Raw genomic sequence first — 23460 nt, 5'->3', positions numbered from 1 at the left:
CACCCACCCTTCTTTTTTCCATTTCTAAATCATTTTGCTTTCCGCACACGCTATGATTATTGAACTTACTTGTATATGGTCCATATTTTTAGTAAATGCATTTAGCACGTCTCCTTTAGAGCTATAAGCTCCTTGAGGACAAGGCCTATGTTTCGTTTTGCTTTTTGTTTGTTAAGTGTATATCAGAAGCCCAATGCTGGCTCCTTACTATGTGGCCATTAAGAACTTGATCGATAAAAAAACTAAACAAACAAACAAAAAGAACTTGATCGATGATTTACTAGCTAAAAGTCCAAGCAGCCAACTTAGTAAAGAGATGAAACAAGAAAGCTGGTGTGAAATAAAATGTGGATCCTATCGATTCCTCCTCATTAAAACTAAACCCAAAGAATCACACACGTGACAGGAGAGTTTATTAAGATACTGTTTTCTCTGTATCTTTGTTCTCATTTCAAGCTAGTGGCCGATGGGGGATTTGGGACAGGACACACAGTGGGGAGCACTTGGAGGTCACCAGCTCGTCTGTACCTTTGTTAAAGGTGTAAGGCCTCTGAAGGGAGGTCTCCTTCTGGTTGTGGTGTGGGGGGACAGGAAACCATTGGGAGGGTGGATCCCCAGAGCCCACGAAGGGAACCAAGTTGCTATGAGCAGCAAGGACCTGAATTCTTTTCTGCAACAAGACCTCAGAGGGAAGTGGTACAGGCTAAACCCTGGGCCTGGGGGTCTCCCACTCAGCCGACTCTTGGGTCTCCCCACCACACACACAGTGCAGGAGCTAAGAACACAGAACAGGTGCATAGGGCAGTGGGGGTCTCTGCTACAACCACACAGAATGGCAGCTGTTCTCCTTGGGGCCTCCCCTCGCTTTTGACCCGGGATCTTTGCAGAATCAGGTGACTGGAGGGAGGTCGGAGGGGAAGGGGGATGACCCCGAGAATGACCAAGAGAGAATTTCCCACTAATCCAGCAGGAAGCAGGAAGGGGCTTGGTGGCTGAAACATGCCGATTTAGAACAACAACAACAAAAAGGTGACACTCTCCCACTCTGAAGTTTGGGCTGATATTCAAAACAGTGATACCCGCTTTGGCTTTAAGTGATGATTTTAATCTCCGGGTGGGGGCAGGCCTGGGGCAGGGTGGTAGGTCAGAGGGCCACAAGCCTTTACTGTGCAGCTCAAGGAGCAGAGGGAGGAAGAGCCGGAGCTGCTGGTGTGCTAGCTTGGGAGCATGTCGTCCTCCCCCGCGTAGGGCTTGAGGCACAGATAAATCAGAAAGCAGCTCCAGAGGCCAAGGATGAAAAGGGTGGCCAGGGGTGGCATGGAAGTTTTCTGCTGCTAGAGGGTGAGAAAGGCAGGAACCCCAGGCCAGGTCAGCTCAGCTGCCAGGGAGGCAGTCACCCCCCCACACTCCCTCCAAGGGAGCCTCTGGATGGCAGCCTTCCCGTTGGGGCCCCCCAGTCCTCCTGCCTGGTGCCATGTCCTCCATGACTGAATGGATGAGGTGGGAGGTGGGGGGCAGAGTCTGCGTGACCACAGGGGAGGGGGTTGATGCAAATGGAGCCTGAGCACACTGCCTCTGGGATGATGCCCCCCCACCCCACCCCCACCAGCAGAGACAAGGACTTTGTGTGTAGATCTACCTACCCCTGATTGTAGTTGTTCTTTAGGGCACTCAACAAACATTTTTCCTGTGGAGGACAGAAACGGCACAAGAAAGATCATTTTTCCCTGGTCCAAGATGGCCAGCCTGCTGGGCACCTCATCGGGTCTTGCTATAGGAAAGGACAAACAATACAGTAGCACTTGGGACCAGGCACATCCAGGGCTGGGTCTTACTTGGTCGTGGCTTAGGAATCTCCCTGGGCCTAGAAGGCGGGATCCCAGAGGGGGCTCCAGGCTAGGGAGGCATCCAGGGCCAGCGGAGGGGTGGAACCCGTCCCTTTCCAGCAAGAGGTAAGGGAGTGAGAGGGCCCGGTGCAGGGAAGGGGGCAGGGGCTGTCAGAGAGGAGCAGGAGCCTGGGGGGCAGCACCAGAGTAGGGGGGAGGTAAGGCTTCACTTACGCAGCAGGTCCCGCATTGATGAAGGGAATCCAGAGGGTCCTTCTTTGTCTTTTGTAGGGCCATGATCTTCTTGTGAAGAGAGAGTGGTGTTCCATCTGCTCCATCCATTTTCTTGAGCCGGAGCTGGGGGTCTGTGTCTGTTTTTCCTATCAGTCTGAGTTCCTGCTGTTCCTTTGGCCCTCTTCTAAGGGGACTGGGGAGTCAGGGAGGGGCAGAGTTGGGGAGACAGTCCAACAGGACAAGGAGATAACCATAGCGTGGGCGGCCAGGGAAGGCCTTAACTCTAAGCCATTGGGGTAACAGAAACCAAGACAGGACCTTGAAGAGTCTGAGAGTCCTCCGGACCCGAGGACACTTAGCAAAGTGAAGGGAGGAGATTCTTTAGGGATGAGGAGAGATGGGCGCAGGTTACACTTACAGCTTGCTGTTCTTCTGTATATTTATTAAAACATCCATCTTCTCGTCCATATCCTTCTGCATTTCCTTCAAGTGAAAAATCAAAGCTAGAACTATCATCTTGGAGGGCTTTGGAAATCCTTTCCTCTGGTCTGTCAACTACTTAGAGGTCACCTCAGCATCCATCTTACTTCCCCAAGAATCCTTCCTGGCCTTGGGTACAGACCTCCTCTTCCTTTCTCCTCCCCCTTTAAACCATGAGGCCAAAGCACAGACAAGGTCATCGGGGGTTCATCCAAAGTCTCCAGAGGAGTCAGAGGACCAGAAATCTTTTATCTGGTCCCACACTGGGATGAGACCATTATCTGCCTTGGCTCAATGCCTATAAAATGATAAAACAAATCTTGTGACCCACCCGGCAAAGACACTTGACTCCTATGATTTGATCCCTGCCCCCAGATCCTGCACATGTGGGTTTGCTTCTTCTTTAACCCAATTTCTGGCAGGAATGGTAAACAGAAACAAAGAAGGAGTGGCTCAAATAGCACCTCACGTTTATTATTTACTAAGAACTGAAAGAACAGTAAAATCTTCTTGGCCAATTTAGATCTGGAAAATTTGATCTGGAAAAACTGGAACAGAAACAGTGGTCACAAAACCATGTCTAGGACAGCAGATGTCATTACCAACAGAATTGGTTACGACAAACACAGGGTTGGCTTGAACATTATCAAATGTAAATGAAAACTAATTTGCTTCAAAAATCATTTTAATAAAAAATGAAAGACTTGGCTACAGTTTCCTGATCTGTGGTAGAAAATTGATCAAGGAATCATACTGCCTGGGTGGAGAGGATTTCAAAAAAATACCTTCTTGAAAAGCGTTTTTAGGTGCTATACATTTTGAATAAAATATCAGTACTCATAAATGGAGTAAAAATATTCTTGAAGTGGAAACGGTCCCTGGATTCAAAACATCAGAGTCAAAATGTCCCCTATTCTTAGAAGTCTATTACTTCAAACTCATGTCCCAAAGTGATCTCCTTATTTCCTTTTCTAAACCAATTGTTTGTCCTTGTCACGGTCACCATTTTCTTCTACCCATCTGGATTGCTTTTGGGGTCACGGATGCTTGCTTCTCCTTCATTCCTTATGTTGAATCAGTCACCAAGAATATTATTTTTCCTTCCACGCATCTTTCAGATTTTCTATTTTCCTTCTGCTCCTACACCTGCTCCAATGTTCCTCATCTTGAGTGGGGGTGTGGCTTCTTGCCTGTATCTTGCTCCAGACAGCCCTACCCCTGCTCTCCTGCAACCCCCTCGCCTTGGCCACCTTGCAAACAGCCGCCCGCTCAGCCTTTCTGAAGTGCTGCTTCTAGCATGTTCTTTGATTAAGAATCTCCAGAGGCCTCTTAACTGCTTACACAACCAAGTCCCAACCTGTCGGCCTGTCTTTCAAAAGCCTTCATTATCTACTGCCTTTGTGCCCATCCTATTTTATTTCTCACAGTTTCCCCAGATGATCCCACTTTTATGACTGATCTCCCCACTGACTGTGATACACTTGACGTTCATCCTGCTTCCATGCTGCGTGCAAGCCGTTCCTGTGCCCAAAATAGCCTCCTTTGTGCCTTTCGATCCCCAGTCCTGCCCCCTAACAAAACACTGACTGTATTTGCATTTTAATATAGAAATAATACATGCCCTTTGCAGAAAATTTGGACAATACAAAGGACTATAAAAAAACAAATTAATATCATCACTTAGCAATAACTGCTAGTAACCTTTTTGGTATATTTCTTTCCAGGCTTTCTTTTAAATATTTACTTAGCTATTTTTTTTTCACTTAACTGAGATCAAACTGTATAGAATACTTGTATCTTGATTTTTTTACTTCTCATTATAGGCATTCTTTTATATAAATAAGATTTTTATTTTGAAATAATTTGGGATCCACTGAGAGTTGCAAAGACAGGACAAAGAGTTCCCATATGCCTTTTACTCAGTTTCCCTTTAATGCTAACATCTGACTCAACCATGGCATTGCTTTTATTTTAAAGTGGGTTTGATGCCCAACATGGGGCTCAAAGTCAGAACCCTGAGATCAAGAGTCATATATTCTACTGACTAAGCCAGCCAGGTGCACCTATAAGAATTCTTTCTAAACATTATTTCCGATGGGTCCTAGTTTTCATCCTATGGAGACACCCTAATTTATTTGGTTATTCTTTTGTTGAAAATTGTGATTTCCAAATTTTTGCTATTATAATCCTGTGATGGACATCCTTTTTACATATATCTGTGCTAATATTTCTGGTTATTCTCATAGGTTAAATTGTGAGAAGTGAAATTAATAAGTCAAGGGATTTGATAGTTTTTATACCTATTGTCTAATTCCTTTCCAGTTTTGTACAAATCTATACTCCGATCAGCAGTATAAGAGCATTCCTGCCTTGTGTTATAATTGTCATAAATTAAAAGATCATTTATTTGATCTCCTGGGTGGCTCAGTTGGTTAAGTGTCTAACTCTTGATTTCAGCTCAGGTCATGATCTCAGGGTGGTGGGATGGAACCCTGTTGTCAGGCTCCATGCTCAGTGGGGCGTCTGCTTGGGATTCTCTCTCTTTCTCTTCCCCCCCCAACCCCCCACCCCACACTATTGCATGAGCACTCTCTCTCTCTCAAATAAATAAAATGTTAAAAAAAAAAAGTTCACTGATTTGAATGTAACAATACCCTAAGTATTGTTTTCATTCTGCATTTAACTGATTATTCATGAGGTAAACCTTTTAAATACATTTATTGTGGGGGATCCCTGGGTGGCTCAGCAGTTTGGTGCCTGCCTTCAGCCCAAGGCGTGATCCTGGAGACCGGGGATTGAGTCCCACGTCAGGTTCCCTGCATGGAGCCTGCTTCTCCCTCTGCCTGTGTCTCTGCCTCTCTATCTCTCTCTCTCTCTCTGTGTCTCTCATGAATAAACAAAATCTAAATATATATATATATATATATATATATATATATATATATATATATATATTACTTTTTAGTTGTATTCTCTTTTGTGGATTGTTCATACTCTTTGCCCATTTTCCTATTTGGCTCTTATTAATTTGTATGACCTTTACATGTCACAGATAAACTTTTATCAATGTTTATCATATTTGTAGAAAATTATTTCCCCCAAATTGTGTTTGCTTTCTAATTCTGTACATGGTGCTTTCTTGTTATGATTCTTAAATTTTTTACATTGTTAAATATATCAATATTTCCTTTGTGATTTCTTCTGTTGTATTTATATTTAGACAATCCAGTTAAATATTTATATGTAATTTATCCTTATTGGTTTTATTATTTAAATTCACTTTATGGGGATCCCTGGGTGGCGCAGCGGTTTAGCGCCTGCCTTTGGCCCAGGGCGTGATCCTGGAGACCCAGGATCGAATCCCACGTCGGGCTCCTGGTGTATGGAGCCTGCTTCTCCCTCTGCCTGTGTCTCTGCCTCTCTCTCTCTCTCTCTGACTATCATAAACAAATAAAAATTAAAAAATAAATAAATAAATTCACTTTATGGACTATTTCAGTTTTTACAATGTTAACTGAATTATTTTTCTTCATATAATCAATGTTCTTAAATGAATACATAATCCTTTTCTTCTCACATTTAAAAAATCATCTTTATTATCTTAAATGTTATGGGGCTGTGGTTCTCAAACTTGAGTGTGCAACAGAATCACCTGGTGATCTTTAAACATTACTAATGCTTGGCCCTTATTTCAAAGGTTCTGATTTAATTGTTATGGGGTGCAGCCTGGGTCAAAGCCACAGTACAGGTGATTGCAATGTGTAGCCAAGGTTAATAACCACTTCTAGAGTATTTAGAATCTTGTTCTTATCTAGGGGAAAGCATCAGAATCACTTTTAGAGTTTTAAGCAATTGTGGCCCACCCTAGAAATTTTTATTCAGTTCATCGGGACCAGGACCTGGGTATACAGACTTTTTAAATCCTCACAGGCATCCCTGGTGGAAAGGTTGTTACAGGGTTATCTATATTGGTTTTGTTCATTTGGCTGCTTATCTGAGGAAGATTATTGTATGATTTTGTATGATTTTGATATATCTGGTGGGGGTAGTACCTCCTTATAACTCTTAAAAATGTAAGGATATCTGCCTTTGCCCATTTATGCTCCTACACCAGTTGTTCTCACATTTTCATCTGGGGAGTGTGAAAAAAAATCCAAGGGTCTAAGCCCCCTCCAAATAGGACCTGGGATCTATTTTCTTTATTTATGCTCCAGAAAATTCCAAAACACATCAAAGTTTGAGAACCACTATTCTAGAGTCTAGATGGTCCTCTTAGTAATTGTTGAGTTCAAAAACTAATCTTACTAGGCTTTTGGTTAGATTTGCATTAAGCAAAAAAAAAAAAAAAAAAAAAAATTGCATTAAGCTTCCAATATGGCCTTCAAAGCTCACCTTAAGATTCACTTTCTTTGTAAGGATTTGTCTGGTTACCCCAGCCCCCATTCCTTCCTTATTTCTCCAAACTCCCAATTAACTCCAATTATCATATAGCTTGGTACTTGTTATTTATTTCTTGCCATAGAGTTTGGGTCTTCAACCCAAGATTATAAGATTATAAGTAGCTTCAGGGCAGGGTCTGGCATCTCCTTCCATAATTTCTAGTATGGTACTGGCCCATGGGAAGCACTCAGGAAATGCTTACCTTCGGGATCCCTGGGTGGCGCAGCAGTTTGGCGCCTGCCTTTGGCCCAGGGCGCGATCCTGGAGACCCGGGATCGAATCCCACGTCGGGCTCCCGGTGCCCGGAGCCTGCTTCTCCCTCTGCCTATGTCTCTGCCTCTCTCTCTCTCTCTCTCTGACTATCATAAATAAATAAAAAATTTAAAAAAAAAAAGGAAATGCTTACCTTCATAATCTCCACAAATTCCTGGAGTTTATCAAAATCCTTGTCCATTACGCCCTTTATCTAATGAAAAAGAAAGGCAAGCACATATTATTGAATGTGGAGTCATCTCTGTTGGCATTTTATTTTTTTTTTAAGATTTTATTTATTTATTCATGAGAGACACACAGAAAGAGAGAGAGAGGCAGAGACATAGGCAGAGAGAGAAGCAGGCTCCATGCAGGGAGCTGGATGTGGGACTCGATCCCGGGTCTCCAGGATCAGGCCCTGGGCTGAAGGCAGGGCTAAACTGCTGAGCCACCCGGGCTGCCTCTGTTGGCATTTTAAAACAACAGGGCAGCAGCTGGATAAAGCTCAGGGAATGGACTTGTAGTGGCCTATCAAAGCCACTTTCTTCCCAAGGAGTCTTCAAAAGGACTAGGGTTCATATACCATTAAGCTGCCCCCAGCACCAGCCTTGGCGAGTCTTATATCTAGCTACTGCAAGCCTTCCAGGTGGAGCTCAGACCATAGCTTTCATTGCACCTTCTTGCTTAAGGACTCCCTTTCTTCATAAGTAGCCATAGGTGGTTCCATCCAAGAATCAAGAAGAGGGGTCCTGCTCTGTAGCATGCTCTAGCAAGGGGAGTGGGAGGATGGAATTGGTCCGTGACTACTCCTACATTCTGATCAGTCCCTCTCACCCTGTCACTAACGTTATAGCTCCTCAACCTACCACGTGACACCTTACAGAGTTCTTAGCATTCAAAACCTGGGTTAAAGCATCAAATAAGAAATAGATAACCCTAAGCTGCCCAGCACTGAAACACTGGAGGAGGTCAGGCTGAGTCAGGTTGATGCTTTTTCCATGCAATTCCTGATTCCCTTCACTATTCAGAGTTAGGCACTGCATTTTCCTGGGTGCTATCCTCTTCCACCTGAGAACTCTCATCCCATTACCTGTTTGATCTCGTCCATTTTTTCCTTGAGCTCTTCCCTCACCTCCCTGAGTTCATTCTGAGGAAATAAAATAGAAGGAGTAAGGAAAGGTCTTGAGTGGAAGGAAAACTCTCAAAAGGAAGGGAAGATCGTGGGGGCATTGCTAATAAGGAAGAACAGAGAGATGCCTCCTGTTAGATGGGGAAGGATGCTGTTAAGAAAATGGGAGGGTGGGACATGGAGATGTCACGTGCCTCCAGGTAGGATGCACCTTCGCTTCTGTGATGTGACCCCCAAAAATGCAGAGCCAAGTCTAATCACAGGAAAGGCATCAGACCACCCAAATGAAGGGTCAGCCTACAAAAGATACGGCCTATAACCCTCAAAAATGACAATGTCCACCAAAAACAAAGTCTCAAGAGCTATGCCAGACAAAAGGAAACTGAAGAGACATGGAACCTAGAGACAACGTGTGGTCCTGGATAGGATCCCACATCAAAACTGTTGTTTTTCTCTTTTGTTATGAAAGACATTAGTGGAACAATTGGTAAAAACAGAGTAAGTACCAAATCAATGCTCATGCCCTGATTTTGATATTTCGATCATTGTACTGTGGTTACATAAGAGACTGTTCTTGTTTTTAAGCAGTATACACTGAAATTTGAGAGAAATGTGCTCTCAGATTTAGGAAACATATGTCATATGTATGTGTGTGTGAATCTATCTATCTATCTATCTCTAAAAGGAGAAATAGAGAGAACCACGATCAAATGCCAACATTTGGGAAATCTGAATGAAGGGTATACTAGAACTCACGGCACGATTTTTTTCGAAAATTCTCGGTAAGTCTGAAATTACTTCAAAATAAAGAGTTCAAACAAAACAAAAAGGCACAGAGGGAGCAAAGTCATGGGACCTGGAGCGAAGCCACAGCCTCTCCGCCGCGCTGGGCCACCCCCGCCGCCCGGGCTGGCACACATACCCTTAGTTCATGTGTCCCTCCTGGTTTGGTAAATGGCCCATCTTGCTTCGCTCCTTTGTAGTCATACGTCTGTTGGTTAGAGCAGAGGCACAGAACATTGGGCATCACAAGCCTGGGTGGACCAGGCGGGGAGATCCACCCCCCGGGGTTTGGGCAGCTCCCGCCACTGCCCCCTGGCCCCGGCCCGGCCGAAGGGCCTCCTCTGCCCTCCTGAGCGGCGGCGTCCGGGCTTCAGCTGTGGCTGAGCCCAGGCCCTACCTCCCTAGCTCAATCCTCTGCCTCGCAGGTGACGCTACTGAGTGCTCCTGGCTTATTTCTGTGGCCGATTGGCCGCTAGCGTGAAGCTCTGCGAGAGCGGGGAGCCCGCCCGGCGGCCTCCGCTGCGAGTCCCTCAGCACCTGGGACGGGTCTTGGCCAACGGAAGCGGCGAATGCGCCCTGACTCCACGTCACCTCCCCACGGGGGTCGGGCCTGGCTGCCGGCGTGGCCTCAAAAAAGCTTCTTACTTTGGTCGGCTCCGGCTTCAATTCCAGGCACACTGCCTTGTAGTTCTTGCTCTGTGGAGGGAGGGGGGCAGTCGCCTGTCAGGCATCAGGCCTGGGGGGTTGCCCCCCGCCTGGCCACCTGGCCTGAGCTCAGGCCCACCGCCTCCCCCCACCTGGCTCCGGACAACCCGAACCTTGTCAGCTCCTCTTCCTTTTCTGAGCATGCACCTGCCCCGTCTGCTGGGGGGGGCACCCCCTGCTGGGGGCCTGAGCTGGGCAAGCACTTGGAGAGACTCTACGGAAGCCATGGGGGCAATACTTCAGAGCGTGGGCTTTGGAGAGAGACGGACTCGTCTAACCTCAGCTCCCTACTCGCTGGGTCCCAGGGGAGTCATTTACTCGCTCTGAGCCCCACCTCCTCGTCTGCAAATCGGGGGCACGACTGAACGTCATCTAACAAGGGGCGGTGTGCCACCGACGTGCCCTTTGACGCGGGCCTGGCACGGGCCTGGCCGGGGGGCAGTGGCTCTGGGGGTGGCCAGAGGTGGCGGGGGCATTACCTTGCTCTGTGCCCCAAAGGGAGTCAGCAAAGGCTTCTGTCCTTCCCACCCCGAGACCAGGGATGAATCCCACCCTCCTTCCAGCCTGAGAGGCCACTTCATGCTCAGAACAGAGAAAGAAAACCCGAGGACTCCCGAGAGAGCTCTCTGTAACCCCCCCTCACATCTCCGTTCAGCAGGAGCTCAGAGAGGCCCCACACTGTCCAGCAATGTTTCTCCTTTACCAGGCTTTTCTTCGGTTCTGCCCTCTTGGCCGACATGATGGAGGAGGCCAGAGTGTTCTTTAACTTCCCAACCTCCCTACAATGGGCCCCTGGGACCAGGCCACTGTCCTACGCAGATTACACGCCAAGGTGAGGGCAGGATGACCACCTGTCTGTGTGCGGAACAGCTGAGGTCACAATGCCCAGGTCCCACATGCTGGCCGGGAGTGTCACCACAGCTTCGAGCTGAGGGGGACTCGGCCACAGAGATGAGGGACAGGGCAGGTTCCAAGGCCACGAGGTTTCCCTCTCACAAGGAGGAGAGGCACTGTCCTGCGAAATCGCCCTGGTGAGGAGGACCTGGCCTGGCATGGCCTCAGTGAGAGGCACACCTCCCCGGAAGCAAGAATTGCTGTCTCTTCCCCCAGGAGGACTGACCTACCAGAAGGTGTCTGCCCCAAACAGCTGGTTCTCCCCTGAGTCCCCACCGAGTTCTTCTGTCGTGATTTCCCCATAGGAACAGACCCTTCCTTGGGTCCAGAGCCGTTTTGGGTTGAGACACCACGAAGTCCTTCTGGTTCAAATTGTGTGTACCCTGTGCTAACCTGGAGTTCTCTGCACCGTGGGGGGTGGGGGGTGCCAACCTTAGCAGGATGGCTTCAGACACCCTGTTCCAAATGCCCGGCTGGCCCTGTCCCCTCCCTCCGCTGCACCACCCCCATGGCTTCTCTTGATTCCTCTATCAGCCTGCAAGAGGGCTGGAGCAAGAAGCAAAGCTGATAATCAGAAGAGTCTGGGGGTGGGGAGGGTACTGAGGCCATTCTGAGGGGGGCTGTAATTTATGCCTAAAGAGTCAAAGAAAGGATCATGGCCTCCCGTGGGACCTAAAATCATTTGGAATTTGGCTGGTGAGCCTAATTTCTCTTTTCTTGGTATTCTTGGGCATTCTACGTCCCTCTCATTTCATGTACTAGCTGCTGTCAAGAAGGCCGTTGTGGGATTCTGAGGACAGACAGCCCAGGAGTCCAGGAAGGGATGCAAACTGCAGGTGCCTGCACCCGACCGATTGCACATGCGAGCGCCCATCCCTCCCCAGGGGTGATGAGGGCAGGACTTCCAGGTCCCCTGACCGCTATACTTGGTCCTCCCAGATGGGCTGGCCACAGGGCAGGAGGACCTGCTCTCCACAGCTTCCCAGACACCCTGCAGGCTGGAGCAGGGAGCTGCAGGGAAGACAACAGACTCCATCTCGACATTTACCAACCCTGTGGAAGTGGGCCCCGTCTCCTCTTTGTTTTGGCTTGAGATCCCCCTGGACCTGCAGCCAAGTCTCCTTTGCTTGGCTGAGCAGTTGCTAAAACGAGCCTCCTTCGAGCCAAGCATACCGCACGGGCCCGCTGGCCTGCGTATCAGGAAACGGGGTGGAAAAGAAATCAGGGTCTCCTTGTGAAACTGCAAAACTCCTTGCAAAACTGAGCCTGGGGGGCTCAGCGGTTGAGCATCTGCCTTTGGCTCAAGGCGTGATCCCAGGGTCCCAGGATCGAGTCCCACATCAGGCTCTCCGCAGGGAGCCTGCTTCTCCCTCTGCCTGTGTCTCTGCCTCTCTCTCTCTCTGTGTCTCTATAAATAAATAAATAAAATCTTTTTTTAAAAAACTGCATTACAAATTATACATGTATAATTACCATCATTTGGACAGGGGATAAATTGACCCACAGCTCCAGGAGTGGGCCTCCTCACAGCATCTACTAATTAGGAGTCCAAATACATCAGTGTTGTCATCAGTGTGTTCTGGAAGGGCTGAGGAAATCCATGTGACGAACCTGAATAAATGAATCTCATGTCACGTTCTTCTCCTTTGAGATCCGGCGATGGCATGAGGCACGGCCTCGATGCAGCTCTGTGACACCGGATACTGCTGGGGTAGAACTTGGTTATATGCACACCATAGGCTGTTCTTCCCTGAAGGATGCCAGAGGTACCTTTCCACCCCCGACCCCCTTCATGGCACAAGCCACCGGGACAAAGGCAAGCAGCCCAAGGCCCACAGACATCCCAGGGGAGTTTGGTGGAAAGGGCAGAGAGAAGCAGCTGCCACAGTCTCTTTTCTCCAAGTTGGTGTCCTTTAGGATTTCCTTTTCTTTACAAAGGCCCTGGTTTGTCGGGTTCATGAAGACAATGTTGTACGGGAGGCGGGTGGGGAAGGGGAGCTTAAAAATGGCCCTGGGCCTCCAAGTTTGGCCTCTTGTGATTCCGGGGTGACCCAGTGTTCCAAAGCCCGTTGATGAGGACAGAACATTTCATAAAGGTGCCCGGAATCCTGACAGCTGTGGTCTCCAGTCAACCTTGGACTGACATGGTTCAACACAGATGACCTGGAAAATTCACTTGAAAACATCCTGCCGCCGAGCTGTAGTGTCTGGGCGCTGCCTTCAGCCAGATGGGCCCTCCGGCTCCTGGCCCCAGGGGACCTCTCACATAAAATTTTTAGAGTTTTACTGTGATTGGTTACTGCATTGTCCTACTTGATTGGTTTACAGACGCCTCAGAAAGCTCTACGCTGTGCTGGGGGAGCTATCTTTTCTCATTGACACATTGGTGACTATGCCATTTCTGATCATTTTTATGAATATTGTGTCAGACCTTGGCTAGAATCATAATCCTATTGTTTCTATGAAAAAAAAATCACATCTAGTTTCTATCCTGAACTTCTAGTACCTCTATTTCAGGGAGAAAATATTATATTCTGGAGTCACCTGGGTGGCTCAGTCGGTGAAATATCTGACTTTGGCTCAGGTCATGATCCCGGGTCCTGGGATCGAGCCCCACGTTGGGCTTGCTGCTCAGCGAGGAGTCTGCTTCTCCCTCTCTTGCCCCTCCCCTGACTTGTGCCCATTTTATCTCTTGAGTAAATAAATAAAATCATTTAAAAATATATATATATATATGTGTGTGTGTGTGTGTGTATAATTCTGAACAGGTCATTGTAAATCAGATAATTCAATACAGCTAATAAGTAAAAAGAGGGAATATATTATATGAGGATTGCAGGCTTTTTTCACCTATGCGTTCACCATGACAGGGACATGTTTGTCAGGGCCTTCCAGGCCCCAGAGGAACCTGTTACAGAACAGTCTGCTCTGTGAGATAAAGTAAGAGCCACCACAATCAGAGGCTCCCCTGCTCCTGCTAGATATGGCTCCTGGGGCCTCCTTACTTGGCTGATGTCCCTTTACTCTCTTTGGACGGAGTCCAAATAGAGGATGGCAATTATACTCCTGCCTATTTTGATGTCCCTGCTCAGAGATTCTCTACTGTTGCTATCCCAGACCCTAAAAGCCTTCTCTCGACCTCTGACACCTCCAAATTCCATCTACCACTGAAGCCATACACCTGAGAGGCAGAGTGGCCTCTTTGGGTTGGTTTCTTTGGCCTATGATTCACGTGGTGTACATGGAGGATCACAAATGGCAGGGTTCTGTGGGCCCGTCTTGGGAGCAGCCTGCGTTGCTCTTGCTCCCACTTTTTTGGCAAGAACACAACCACAAGGCCACACATAACTGCAAAGGAGGCTGGGACATGTGGCTGAGTTTCTCCCAGGAACAAGAGGAAATAGGTTCAGGGAGCCACATCTTCCTGCTACAGCTCATCCTTCCTATTCCATTCTATCAAGTCCCCTTGTAAGAAAACTTGAGTTAGTGTTCTTCTGGTTTTTTATGCAAAGGGAGGAAGCTGACAAGATCAAAAGGGAAGGCTACATGGGACACTGGAGTGGGGATTAACGGTCCCAACTAATGTGAACTGGCAGCGTTCAGGTTAAGGACCCATCTCCTGTCACCTGACTGGCCATCAGGCTAGCATGATGACACAGAGATTGTAATAATGACCCCATTTGTCTAAGGTTTACAACAGCATAATCCCAGTCTACCCCGGGTCCATTCTGCAGATCTGCCCCCCTCCTGTGAGTGCCAGAATGTGGGTCTGCTCTGAAGCTTCTCTTGCTGTTCTAAGTCCTCTGAGTAGCACCAGGACCCTAGCAGATTGTCTCACCTTTGCCAGCACCTCCCAGTCCCGCTGTGAGGAAATGCCCAGGCCCAGGCATCTCATCCGCTGTGCAGGTGGAATCAAGGCACGGGGACTGAAGCAGCCAGTTCTCCGAGGCGGGTCTAATCACTGCTCCTGGAAGCTGAGTGTTTGACCCTTTTACTTACCCTCCCAGTGATTAAACCAGCTAATGTGGGTTCTCTTGGCAACTAACCTGGACTGGTAGTGTCCTGCTAACTGCAGATCTTTGGGAACTCACTCACATGGGTAGTAACTCCTGGCTGGTGACTCCAGGGACACTGCCTATGGAAATGTTTAGTACTTTTATCTGGTGACATCCCATAGATTCTCAAGGTTGGTAATTTTACTTAGTGGCCATGAGAAAAGAGGTGTGAAAGCAAGTCCTACATGATTTTCTACAATGAGGACTTTTACCTGATCGATCTTTCTTTCTTTCTTTCTTTTTTTTTTTTGTAGCTAAACAACAGACAGATACTTTTTATAGCATCCAGACACAGAGGGAGGCCAGCCTTTTCCTCTCAAGGGGCTGACAGTTTGTCACACTGTATGTTGGTTCTGCAGGGAGTGCTTTCTCCAGAAACCTTATTCAGCTGCCCAAGAAAAATCTGCAAGCCCGCCCATCATCTTCCTGCAGGCTGTCTGTAGCTCCAGCTCCTCTCACCATGGGGATCTGGGGTGCTCCTGGGCCAAGTGACAGACGAATATTCTGGGGCCCTGAACACCCACTTGAAGCTGAGGGAGGGAGGTGTGAAGTGACATCACTCTTCTGGGTGGCAAAACTCGCATGAAAATCATGGCACAAGGGAAGACAACTTGCAGGGCATCAAGCCCTAAAGCAAGCCACACTTATTTCCTGAGCCCCCTAAAACACAAGCGTTCATTTATTCTTATCTAATTATCAATGGAAACAAAGTGATTCCTTTCCCTCTCACATCTCTAAAAGCAACACCCACCACAACCCATCCGGGGGACTGTGGAAGCCCCACACCTCCCTCACAGACTCTGCTCATCCAGGCGCTGGGCCAGGCGGGTTCTGAGCATCTGGTTCACTCTGCAAGGGGGCTCCACCCTGAGCCGCCCCCCTTCAGCATGCACTCACTGAGCACTCACTACGTGCCAAGCACTCTGGGTCAGGGGCACAGAGATAACTAAGACAGGGCGCTGGCCCCTGGGAGCCCCTCAGTGACGGCGCTAGCAGAGCATCACAGGAATTCACTTACAACATGGTCAGTAGGCCCAGGAGCTGAGGGAGCCCAGAGGAGAGGCACAACTCAGTTCTCGGAGCTGGTTCCCTGCCATGCTCCTCTGGACCCCATTCCTGGCCTCGTGAACTGCCCAGTACCCTGGTTCTTCTAAAGTCAGATTCTTTTCCAAAAACTGAGTGAAGGACCCAGGCAGGGCCACGTTACCCACATGCCTGACTTTCCCAACACCAACACCTGTCTGCACCTCTGAAGATGACACGCTCCCTCTACTTATCAGTGGGGCCACCCTGTTGGGGAAGCTCATCCAAAAGTCGTGACCACCGATTGACCTGCCAGCTGGGCCCCAGCACTTGGCCGCTCCTCTCCCCTTCCCCTGTCCTTGGAATGTGGGTTCTGCTTACCTTTCCTGCTCCCAGAGGCCGCCCCAAGGGTAGAGCTTTGAGATGGTGATATGGTGTTGAAAACCCCTGCATGGCGTAAGTGATTAGACCCTGTGAAGCCCTCTTTATAAGCTTTTCAGGTTTGGCTCAGGGGCAGGGACCCATTCATCTTGATGCTGCTCCCAAGACAAGCCTGGTATGTCCCTTTTGCTTATTAAATCTGGCACCTGCCACCCTGCATGGCTGCCTCCTCCTTCATCTCTCTCAGCTCTGAGCACAGGGGCTGGTTTCAGATTACACCAGGGAAGCTCCCAGGAGGGTTAGAAACCCACCCCCCTCCATGCTGGGCCCTAGACGGTGTTCTCCAGTCTCCACGCATCAGTGGGTCCTCCTTCCAGGAGACAGAGTGCCCAGCCTGCCCTAGCAGGGGCACCGCATACCAAATCAGCTTTCTCTGCTCCATCTGGCCCCAGGTCACCTCTCTGTGGCCTTGGCACTATATATAGCACTTTGGACAGGACTAAAATCTGTACGCTCCCCAATAGTGTAGAACAAGGTGTCCTCGGAGCTGTGTGGGTCAAGCTCATATTTCACCATGTCAGACTGTGTGCAGGTAATGCATTCTCAGAGGCCCTGTGGGTTCCTGCTTCAGGAAGGAATGGGTATTCATAAACCTAACAGCTCTGAGGCTTTGTCCTGGATCTCCCTCAGCTCTCAGGACACAGAGAATTAGAAACTGGAGACCCCGAAAGCCACATGAAGGAGGCTTTGCTGTGCCGCTCTGGTATCAATGAGATTCTTCTTACTGATTCCACTTGGCAGGCTGCCCTGCCCTGCCCTCCTTCCTGCTGCACCCTGCCGGAATCCTACCCCTCACCGGGGCATTCTTTGGACCTTCTATTTTGTCTTCCACTTGGTTACCTATATTAGAGTTCTCCAGAGAAACCAAATTGGTAGGAAATCTGCCAATCTATCCATCTACCAAGAGTCATTTTAAGGAATTGGTTCACGGGATCACAAGGCAGAGAAGTCACACGGTCTGCTGTCTCCATCCAGGCCAATGGTGTAAGTTCCATCCCAAGTACAGAAGAGTGATGTCCTAGCTCGAAGACAGGCAGAGAGGGAAGATTTCTTTCCAGTTGCCTTTCCTGCTCCCAGAGGCTGCTCCAAGGATAGAGCCTTGAGATAATGAAGTGATGTTGAAAACACCTGCATCGTCTATGTGACTAGACCTAGGCCTTCGACAGGTGGGCTGGGGCCCACCCACGTGAGGGAGGACGATCAGTTTTATTCAGTCTACCAATTCAAATACTAATCTCTTCTGAAAACATCCCCACATTCCCTCTACCCCCAGAATAATGTTCAGCCAAATATCCGGGCACCCCTGGCCCAGTCAAGCTGACACATAAAGTTAAGCATCACATGACCTGTCTCTCCTGCCTTCCTGACGAGTCACTTCACCTGGAGCACAGTTCATTGTCTGCCTTTACTGACCTCTGGCTCGCCTTTGGCCCTTCCCTCCTGAACTTCCTTCCAGGACCGGTCTAGCAGGAGGTCCTGGGTTCTCAGGCGCCTCCCACCCAGACCCTAGCCTCTGGCTGTTCTAATAGTGGAGCCTGCCTTCCTCCCTTTCTCTTTGGAGAGCTTTCTCTCATGCCACCACCATGCCTGGTGATATCAAGGCAAAGTCTTCCAGAAAGGCTCAGGTCTCTCTCTTTCTGCTCAGCTTTGTGGATTGACCCATCCAACGAAGCCATACCTCCTCTGCTCACCCATAATTGCTTTGGCCCCTGGAAATCATCAAATAGGAGGGTATTAGCTTACCCTCCTATTATTAGCTCCTTACCTTTCATCCTGCATTCTTTCAGGGGGGAATTTCGTGTTTTGTTTTGTTTTGTTTTGTTTTCAGATTCCCCCAGCAGCTCTCAGCCATGGCTACATGGCAACACTCTGTCTTGACCGCCTTCTGAGCTCCTTCTCAGACCTGCCCTCAAGTATGCGAACCCAGCTACGAGCCCCTGCCCAGCCCCTGCCCAGCCCCTGTGGTCCCCTGCGTCTCCTAGGCCTGTCAAACAGCTTGGTCAATGGTCAACAGCTGTGCAGATTGGCCACAGGCTCAAGGCCTTGCCTCCTTGCGGAAGAATGGGGTGCACAGGCATAAACACTGGGCTGTCCCACTGGGAAGGAGGGACTTAGGGTTACCCTGAAGATGAGCTTTGGGCTCATGGACCTGGACTCTCTGGTTCAGTGATTTCCTGGCCCCCCTGCCACTGTTTTCCCTTGTGGGTTGAGCTAGAGCTGAGGGTTCACCTGCAGAGATGGGGAATCACTATAGAATGATAACTAGTGTCTTAACCAAGCACTTGGAGTGTGTTGATTTTATTTCATCCACATAACGATCCTCAGCAGGCATTACTGTTGTTTCCATTTTACAGTCGAGGAAGCTGTTTAACTCCAACATTAAATCATTTTTCTGACGTCACACAGCTGGTGGGGGAGTCATGACCCCAGGCAGCCTGGCTACACAGCCAGGGTGGCTAACCTCCTCCCCAGACCACCTCGGCCGATGGGCGAGGACCCGCTACCGCCTCTGCCTTGGGACTGGAGATGTGTCTTGTCTCCCAACCATTGCAGCCCATGTCAGCATTTCCCACTTGACATTTGTAAAACTGGGGTTAAAGAGAGAAAGGAGTAGATGTGAGGCCTGCCTGCATATAGGAGAGTATCATGCACAACACGGATGTGGTGACTCCATCTCTGCCTCCGTCAGATTCAGTTGCCCTGAGGTGAGGCCTCAAATGGCAACCTCGGGAAATACAAGCCTGTAGGACTATGCAGACCTGGCTTCAACCCCATGTCCTCTCCATACTAGTTATATGAGTTTCTTATGCACCCTGAACTCGTTTCCTCTCCGGAAAATGGGGTACTAAAGTACCTACCTCAGGGAGTCTTTAATTTTATCTCTTAGAATTAAATAAGACAAAGTATGTAAAGGATGTGGCACATGCTGCTTGCACACTGTAGCTGCTCCAATGTCCCCTCATTCATGAGGACAAAGCCCTCCACTCCTTATACCATGGCCAGAATCTCTCTGGGCAGGAAGCAGCACTTAGCAGAGATATTAGTGATTCCTGTTTTTTATTTCAAGTCCCACTGCCACCCCTCGGGAGACTCTGGACCAAACCCAGGAGTGTATCGGGGTGAGGGTGGGGGAGATTTAGCAGACATAGATCTGCCCAGATGCATGTACGTGTACTCCAATAACTCGCTACTGCTGGAACCCTTCACCGCATTGTTAAAATGAAGTAAATAAAAGATTGAAAGGAAATCAATAGGGATGCCTGGGTGGCTCAGCAGTTGAGCATCTGCCTTCGGCTCAGGGCATGATCTCATGGTCCTGGGATCGAGTCCCATGTCGGGCTCCCTGCGTGGAGCCTGCTTCTCCCTCTGCCTATGTCTCTGCCTCTTTCTCTCTCTGTGTCTCTCATGAATAAATAAATAAATAAATAAAATCTTAACAAAAAAAGGAAATCAATAATGAATCTTTGAAGTCATGGCACCTACTAAAAAAGGGTGAAATAATTGTTGAAAAAAAGGATACAAAACAGAACAAACCAAAAAGCCTTCATGCATACACACACAGTGACATGAAACAAGAATTCAGTAACCCAAGAGATAATATGAGCAAAATTGGAGATAATACACATAACAGGTTAAAGAAAAGAAAAATAGTCAAATTCTTTTGTGTGTATACCCAAAAGTGGGATTGCTGGATCATACGGTGCTTTTGTTTTTAATTTTTTGAGGAGCCTCAACAGAGCACAAGTGTTCCCTTTTCTCCATATCCTTGCCAACATTTGTTGCTTTTTTTTTTTTATAGTAGCCTCATGAATGTATATTGGTATTCACTACAGTTTTTATTTACATTTCCCTAATTATTAGTGATGTTGAACAGGTTTTTTCATGTGTTTATTGGCTGTAATATTTACTTTTAAAGGAATAAAGTAGAATATTGTTTTTTTAAAAAAGATTAGTTATTAAAACAGCATTTAGCCAGGGGAAAATAAATGAAAATACATTCAGTGGTAGTTTAGAGTCCAAGGGTTCATCTTCCTCTTAGGCATCAGGAAAAATGTTTCTTCAGGATAAAGGAAGCAGGACTGGATGTCCGTTACCTGGGGGCCAGTCCATAGGGGTGCTTGAGAGCAAAAGACTGGGGTGGTTCTCTCCAAAGGATCCAGGCATCTGAAGAAGGCTCCAGTGACCTCCTCGAGGTGAACCACTGCTTTTCCCAGGTGTGCAGGCATCAGACAGGCTAGCTGTAGCAGAATGTTTCCCCCAAGCAGAAATGGCCCCACAAAGTACACTTCTCTAGTCATGTCCACACCCATAAAATCACCAACAGCAATTTTATTTTATTTTTCATTCATTCCTTTACTCAATAAATATGTGTACCAGCTGCCTGTTTGCCAGGCACTGAGACTTCTGTTTGCAGCAGCAGATGGTCAGAGCAGATCTGGGTTGCAACCTGAATACATGGTTCATAACGGTGAGCAGGAATCAAGGTCAAGAACCTCTCGCCCCAGAGCCCCACTTTCAGCGTGGGGAATGTGGCCAGTGGCAAGCAAGTGCACTTAAGAGATGTCCCTTTCTCAAGTGGGCTACTGCTCATGGCTCTGCAGGATGGTCAGCAGGGGCTTGGAGTCAAGTGGCCACTGCAGATGGTTCTCAACCCGGCCAGATGTGCTGTCTCTGTGCTGAGTCTGTCCGCGCCTTCGGCTCCAGATGCACCTCCACAGGGGAGAGGACAACCTTCCTCTCTCCTAAGGGAAAGGAAACAACATTAACTGAGCATCGTCTATGGGTCTGGGGTGGTGCAGAGTGCTTTATATATATGGCAGACTAATATTTTTAGCTCTTAGTCTGTGCTTTTCTTCTAGTGCCCCAGCCAGAAGGACCTCGGAGAGGAACAGCCGTGTGGGGCTCAGACTCTGGGAACACGCTCAGTTGCTGGGGTGGCTCAGCCTTGGTGGGGTGGGCTGACATCAAATAATCCAAGAAAATGGGGGATCTCAGTGGTAAGCAGTGTAGACAGCATAAGGCCCAGGCTCACTCTTTTCCCACTGTGTGTGTGCATGTGTGTGCCCACGTGTGTGTGTATGTGTGTGTGTGTGTGTGTGATGTGTTGTGGGAACAGCCCCGAAAATAGACAAGGCTAAATTTCTTCCTTACCAAGCAGGGTGAGAGCTGAGAATCCAAATTAAGTTGATTTAATGTGGCCGTGGTAGCAAAGTAACTGGAACTCTCTTGTGTTGTGGCAGGAGTGGGAATGACACAGCCACTCTGGAAGAGAGTTAGTCGTTTCTTAATAGCACCCACTTATGGATCTTACCAAGCTGCTCAGCAGTCTCACCCCTAGGCACCTGTCCCGAAGAAATAAGAACATAATACCCAGTCTTTCTCTTTCTCTTCCAGCCCGAGGAGCTTTGGGAGCTGTGGGCTTTGGAGCGGGCATGGCTAAGTCCAAGTCCAAGTCCAAGAATCACACCACACACAACCAGTCATGAAAATGGCCCAGAAATGGCATCAAGAAACCCCAGGCACAAAGATATGATTCTCTTTAAGAGCCAAATCCAGGTTCCCGAGGCACATGCGCGTTGCCAAGAAGTACAATAAGAAGTGCCTGAAGAAGGTGTAGGCTAACAATGGCAAGGCCATGAGTGTAGGTGCCGAGGCCTACCAAGGGCCTCATCAAGCTAAAGGAAGTTAAGCCCAAGATCCCAAAGAGCAGGAGCCACAAGCTCAATCAACTTGCCTACATTGCTCACCCCAAGCTTGGGAAACATGCTCTCACAGCGTTCGTTGCCAAGGGTCTCAGGCTCTGCCGGCCAAAGGCCAAGGCCAAGACTCAGCCCAAGGGCCAGACTGCAGCTGTGACTCCAGCTCCAGCCCCTGCTGTGGCTCAGGCTCCCAAAGGTTCCCAGGCCCCCGCAAAGGCTCCAGTGTAGAGGCTCCTATCTGCCAGCATGAGGACAGGAGGACGGGCAGGACCCTGGACTTCTGTCTGCGTGGGGCTGGTGTCCTCCTGTGCTATTTGTACAAAGAAACCTGCGGCAGGATCTATCAAAAAAAAAAGAAAAAGAAAAAGAAAAAGTGAGAGAGAGAACATATATCCACACAAGACTTGTTTATGAATGTTCACAGAAGCTTTGTGCATAATGACCCCAAATTGGACACCACACTGCCAGCGGGAGAGCGAATACACAGCCTCTGTGTTCCTACAACGGAGCAGCACTCAGCCATAAAGAATGGGTGAACCTAACAGGCACTGTACTGAGGGCATTTCCATTCAAACGAAATTCTAGAAACAAATCTATAGGACAGAAAGCAGGTGGGTGGTTGCCTGGAGCTGGAGTGGGGCAGGGGTTGCAGCCAAGGACAGGAGGGAACGTTCTGGGGTGTTGGTAATGTTCTAGAACCCAACTGTGGCAGGGGTTCTACTGGTGTATACATGCTCCAAAATCGATCAAACGGTATGCTTAAATGCTTAGATGCTTTTTATTGTGCGTATACCTTAAAACACTTAGGGTGACTTAGAGACAATCAAGAAGTACAATTTGATCACACACCAGAATCTGCAAAGATCATTCCGTTCAGTCCTCACAGTACCATTGTTAAGAGAGCCATCATTACCCTCCTTGTCAAGGAATTAACGATCCTGGTCAGGAATTGTTGCGGAAAACCACCCCAGTCCTCCTGTGTGTCTCCTTCACTCTGATGCCACCACCGCAGTCACAACACTTCTGATACCAGATATATGTTGGGGGAGGGGGAGGAGTTCCTCCAGCAAGCAATCATGTGACACCAGCTGGGGTCCTACAATTTATCTCAGCTCGGACACTGTACACCTGGAAATAGCATCCCATCCCACAGGTAAAGGGCTCAGTCCTGGAAGACTTCCACCCCCCAGCCCCTGCTTCAGATGCCAGCCGCAAGTCCAGGTTGTGGTCTGTACTTCTGACCAACTGGCTATAGATTGGAGGTTCCCACGACCCCTCCTCAGGTTCAGTTAATTTGCTAGAGTGGCTCAGAGAAAGAGAAACCTTTTACTTGGTAGATCACTGGCTTATTACAAAAGGAGTAACTCAGGAACAGCCAGATGGAAGAGATGCACAGGGCAAGGGCTGGGGGAAAGGGCAGAGCTTCTGTGCCCCCTCCAAGCCCGCCACTCTACCCAATCTCCATGGGTTCACCAACCCAGAAGCTCTCTGAACCCTAT

The 23460-nt window shown here is 48.4% G+C and overlaps 1 protein-coding gene and 2 long non-coding RNA genes across 17 annotated transcripts; 1 reads left to right on the top strand and 2 right to left on the bottom strand.

The window, feature by feature from the left end:
• Positions 1-1083: 1083 nt before the first annotated feature.
• On the bottom strand, positions 1084-12354 carry TEX35 (testis expressed 35). Of its 12 annotated transcripts, none has more exons than XM_077901823.1 (9): positions 10553-10712; positions 9682-9840; positions 9284-9352; positions 8323-8379; positions 7387-7446; positions 2479-2543; positions 2061-2253; positions 1644-1687; positions 1084-1334 (listed from the first exon to the last, which is right to left on the bottom strand). In XM_077901823.1, exons 1-9 carry the CDS (start codon positions 10586-10588, stop codon positions 1268-1270), a joined length of 750 nt encoding a protein of 249 aa, XP_077757949.1. In that variant the 5' UTR covers positions 10589-10712; the 3' UTR covers positions 1084-1267. The 12 variants fall into 12 exon arrangements, 11 of the variants coding, with proteins under 11 accessions (XP_077757949.1, XP_077757950.1, XP_077757951.1 ...); XM_077901824.1 differs by having other exon boundaries at positions 1084-1331; XR_013382057.1 differs by having other exon boundaries at positions 1229-1334; positions 1644-1771; positions 10553-10711.
• LOC144316203 (uncharacterized) lies at positions 10734-13463 on the top strand. The gene is made up of 2 exons (XR_013382058.1): positions 10734-10979; positions 11506-13463. It is a non-coding gene; the product is annotated as an uncharacterized LOC144316203 (long non-coding RNA).
• A 7108-nt stretch (positions 13464-20571) lies between these two features.
• On the bottom strand, positions 20572-23308 carry LOC144316201 (uncharacterized). 4 transcript variants are annotated; one of them, XR_013382056.1, is made up of 4 exons: positions 23285-23308; positions 22010-22301; positions 21414-21524; positions 20572-21004 (listed from the first exon to the last, which is right to left on the bottom strand). It is a non-coding gene; the product is annotated as an uncharacterized LOC144316201 (long non-coding RNA). The 4 variants fall into 4 exon arrangements; XR_013382055.1 differs by lacking the exon at positions 23285-23308 and adding an exon at positions 22811-22833; XR_013382054.1 differs by lacking the exon at positions 23285-23308 and adding an exon at positions 22585-22628.
• Positions 23309-23460: the final 152 nt, after the last annotated feature.

Source organism: Canis aureus, chromosome 6 (assembly GCF_053574225.1).
Source record: "Canis aureus isolate CA01 chromosome 6, VMU_Caureus_v.1.0, whole genome shotgun sequence".
NCBI lineage: Eukaryota > Metazoa > Chordata > Mammalia > Carnivora > Canidae > Canis > Canis aureus.
Note: the sequence above shows the minus strand (reverse complement) of the source record. Positions and strands in the feature narration are given on the sequence as shown.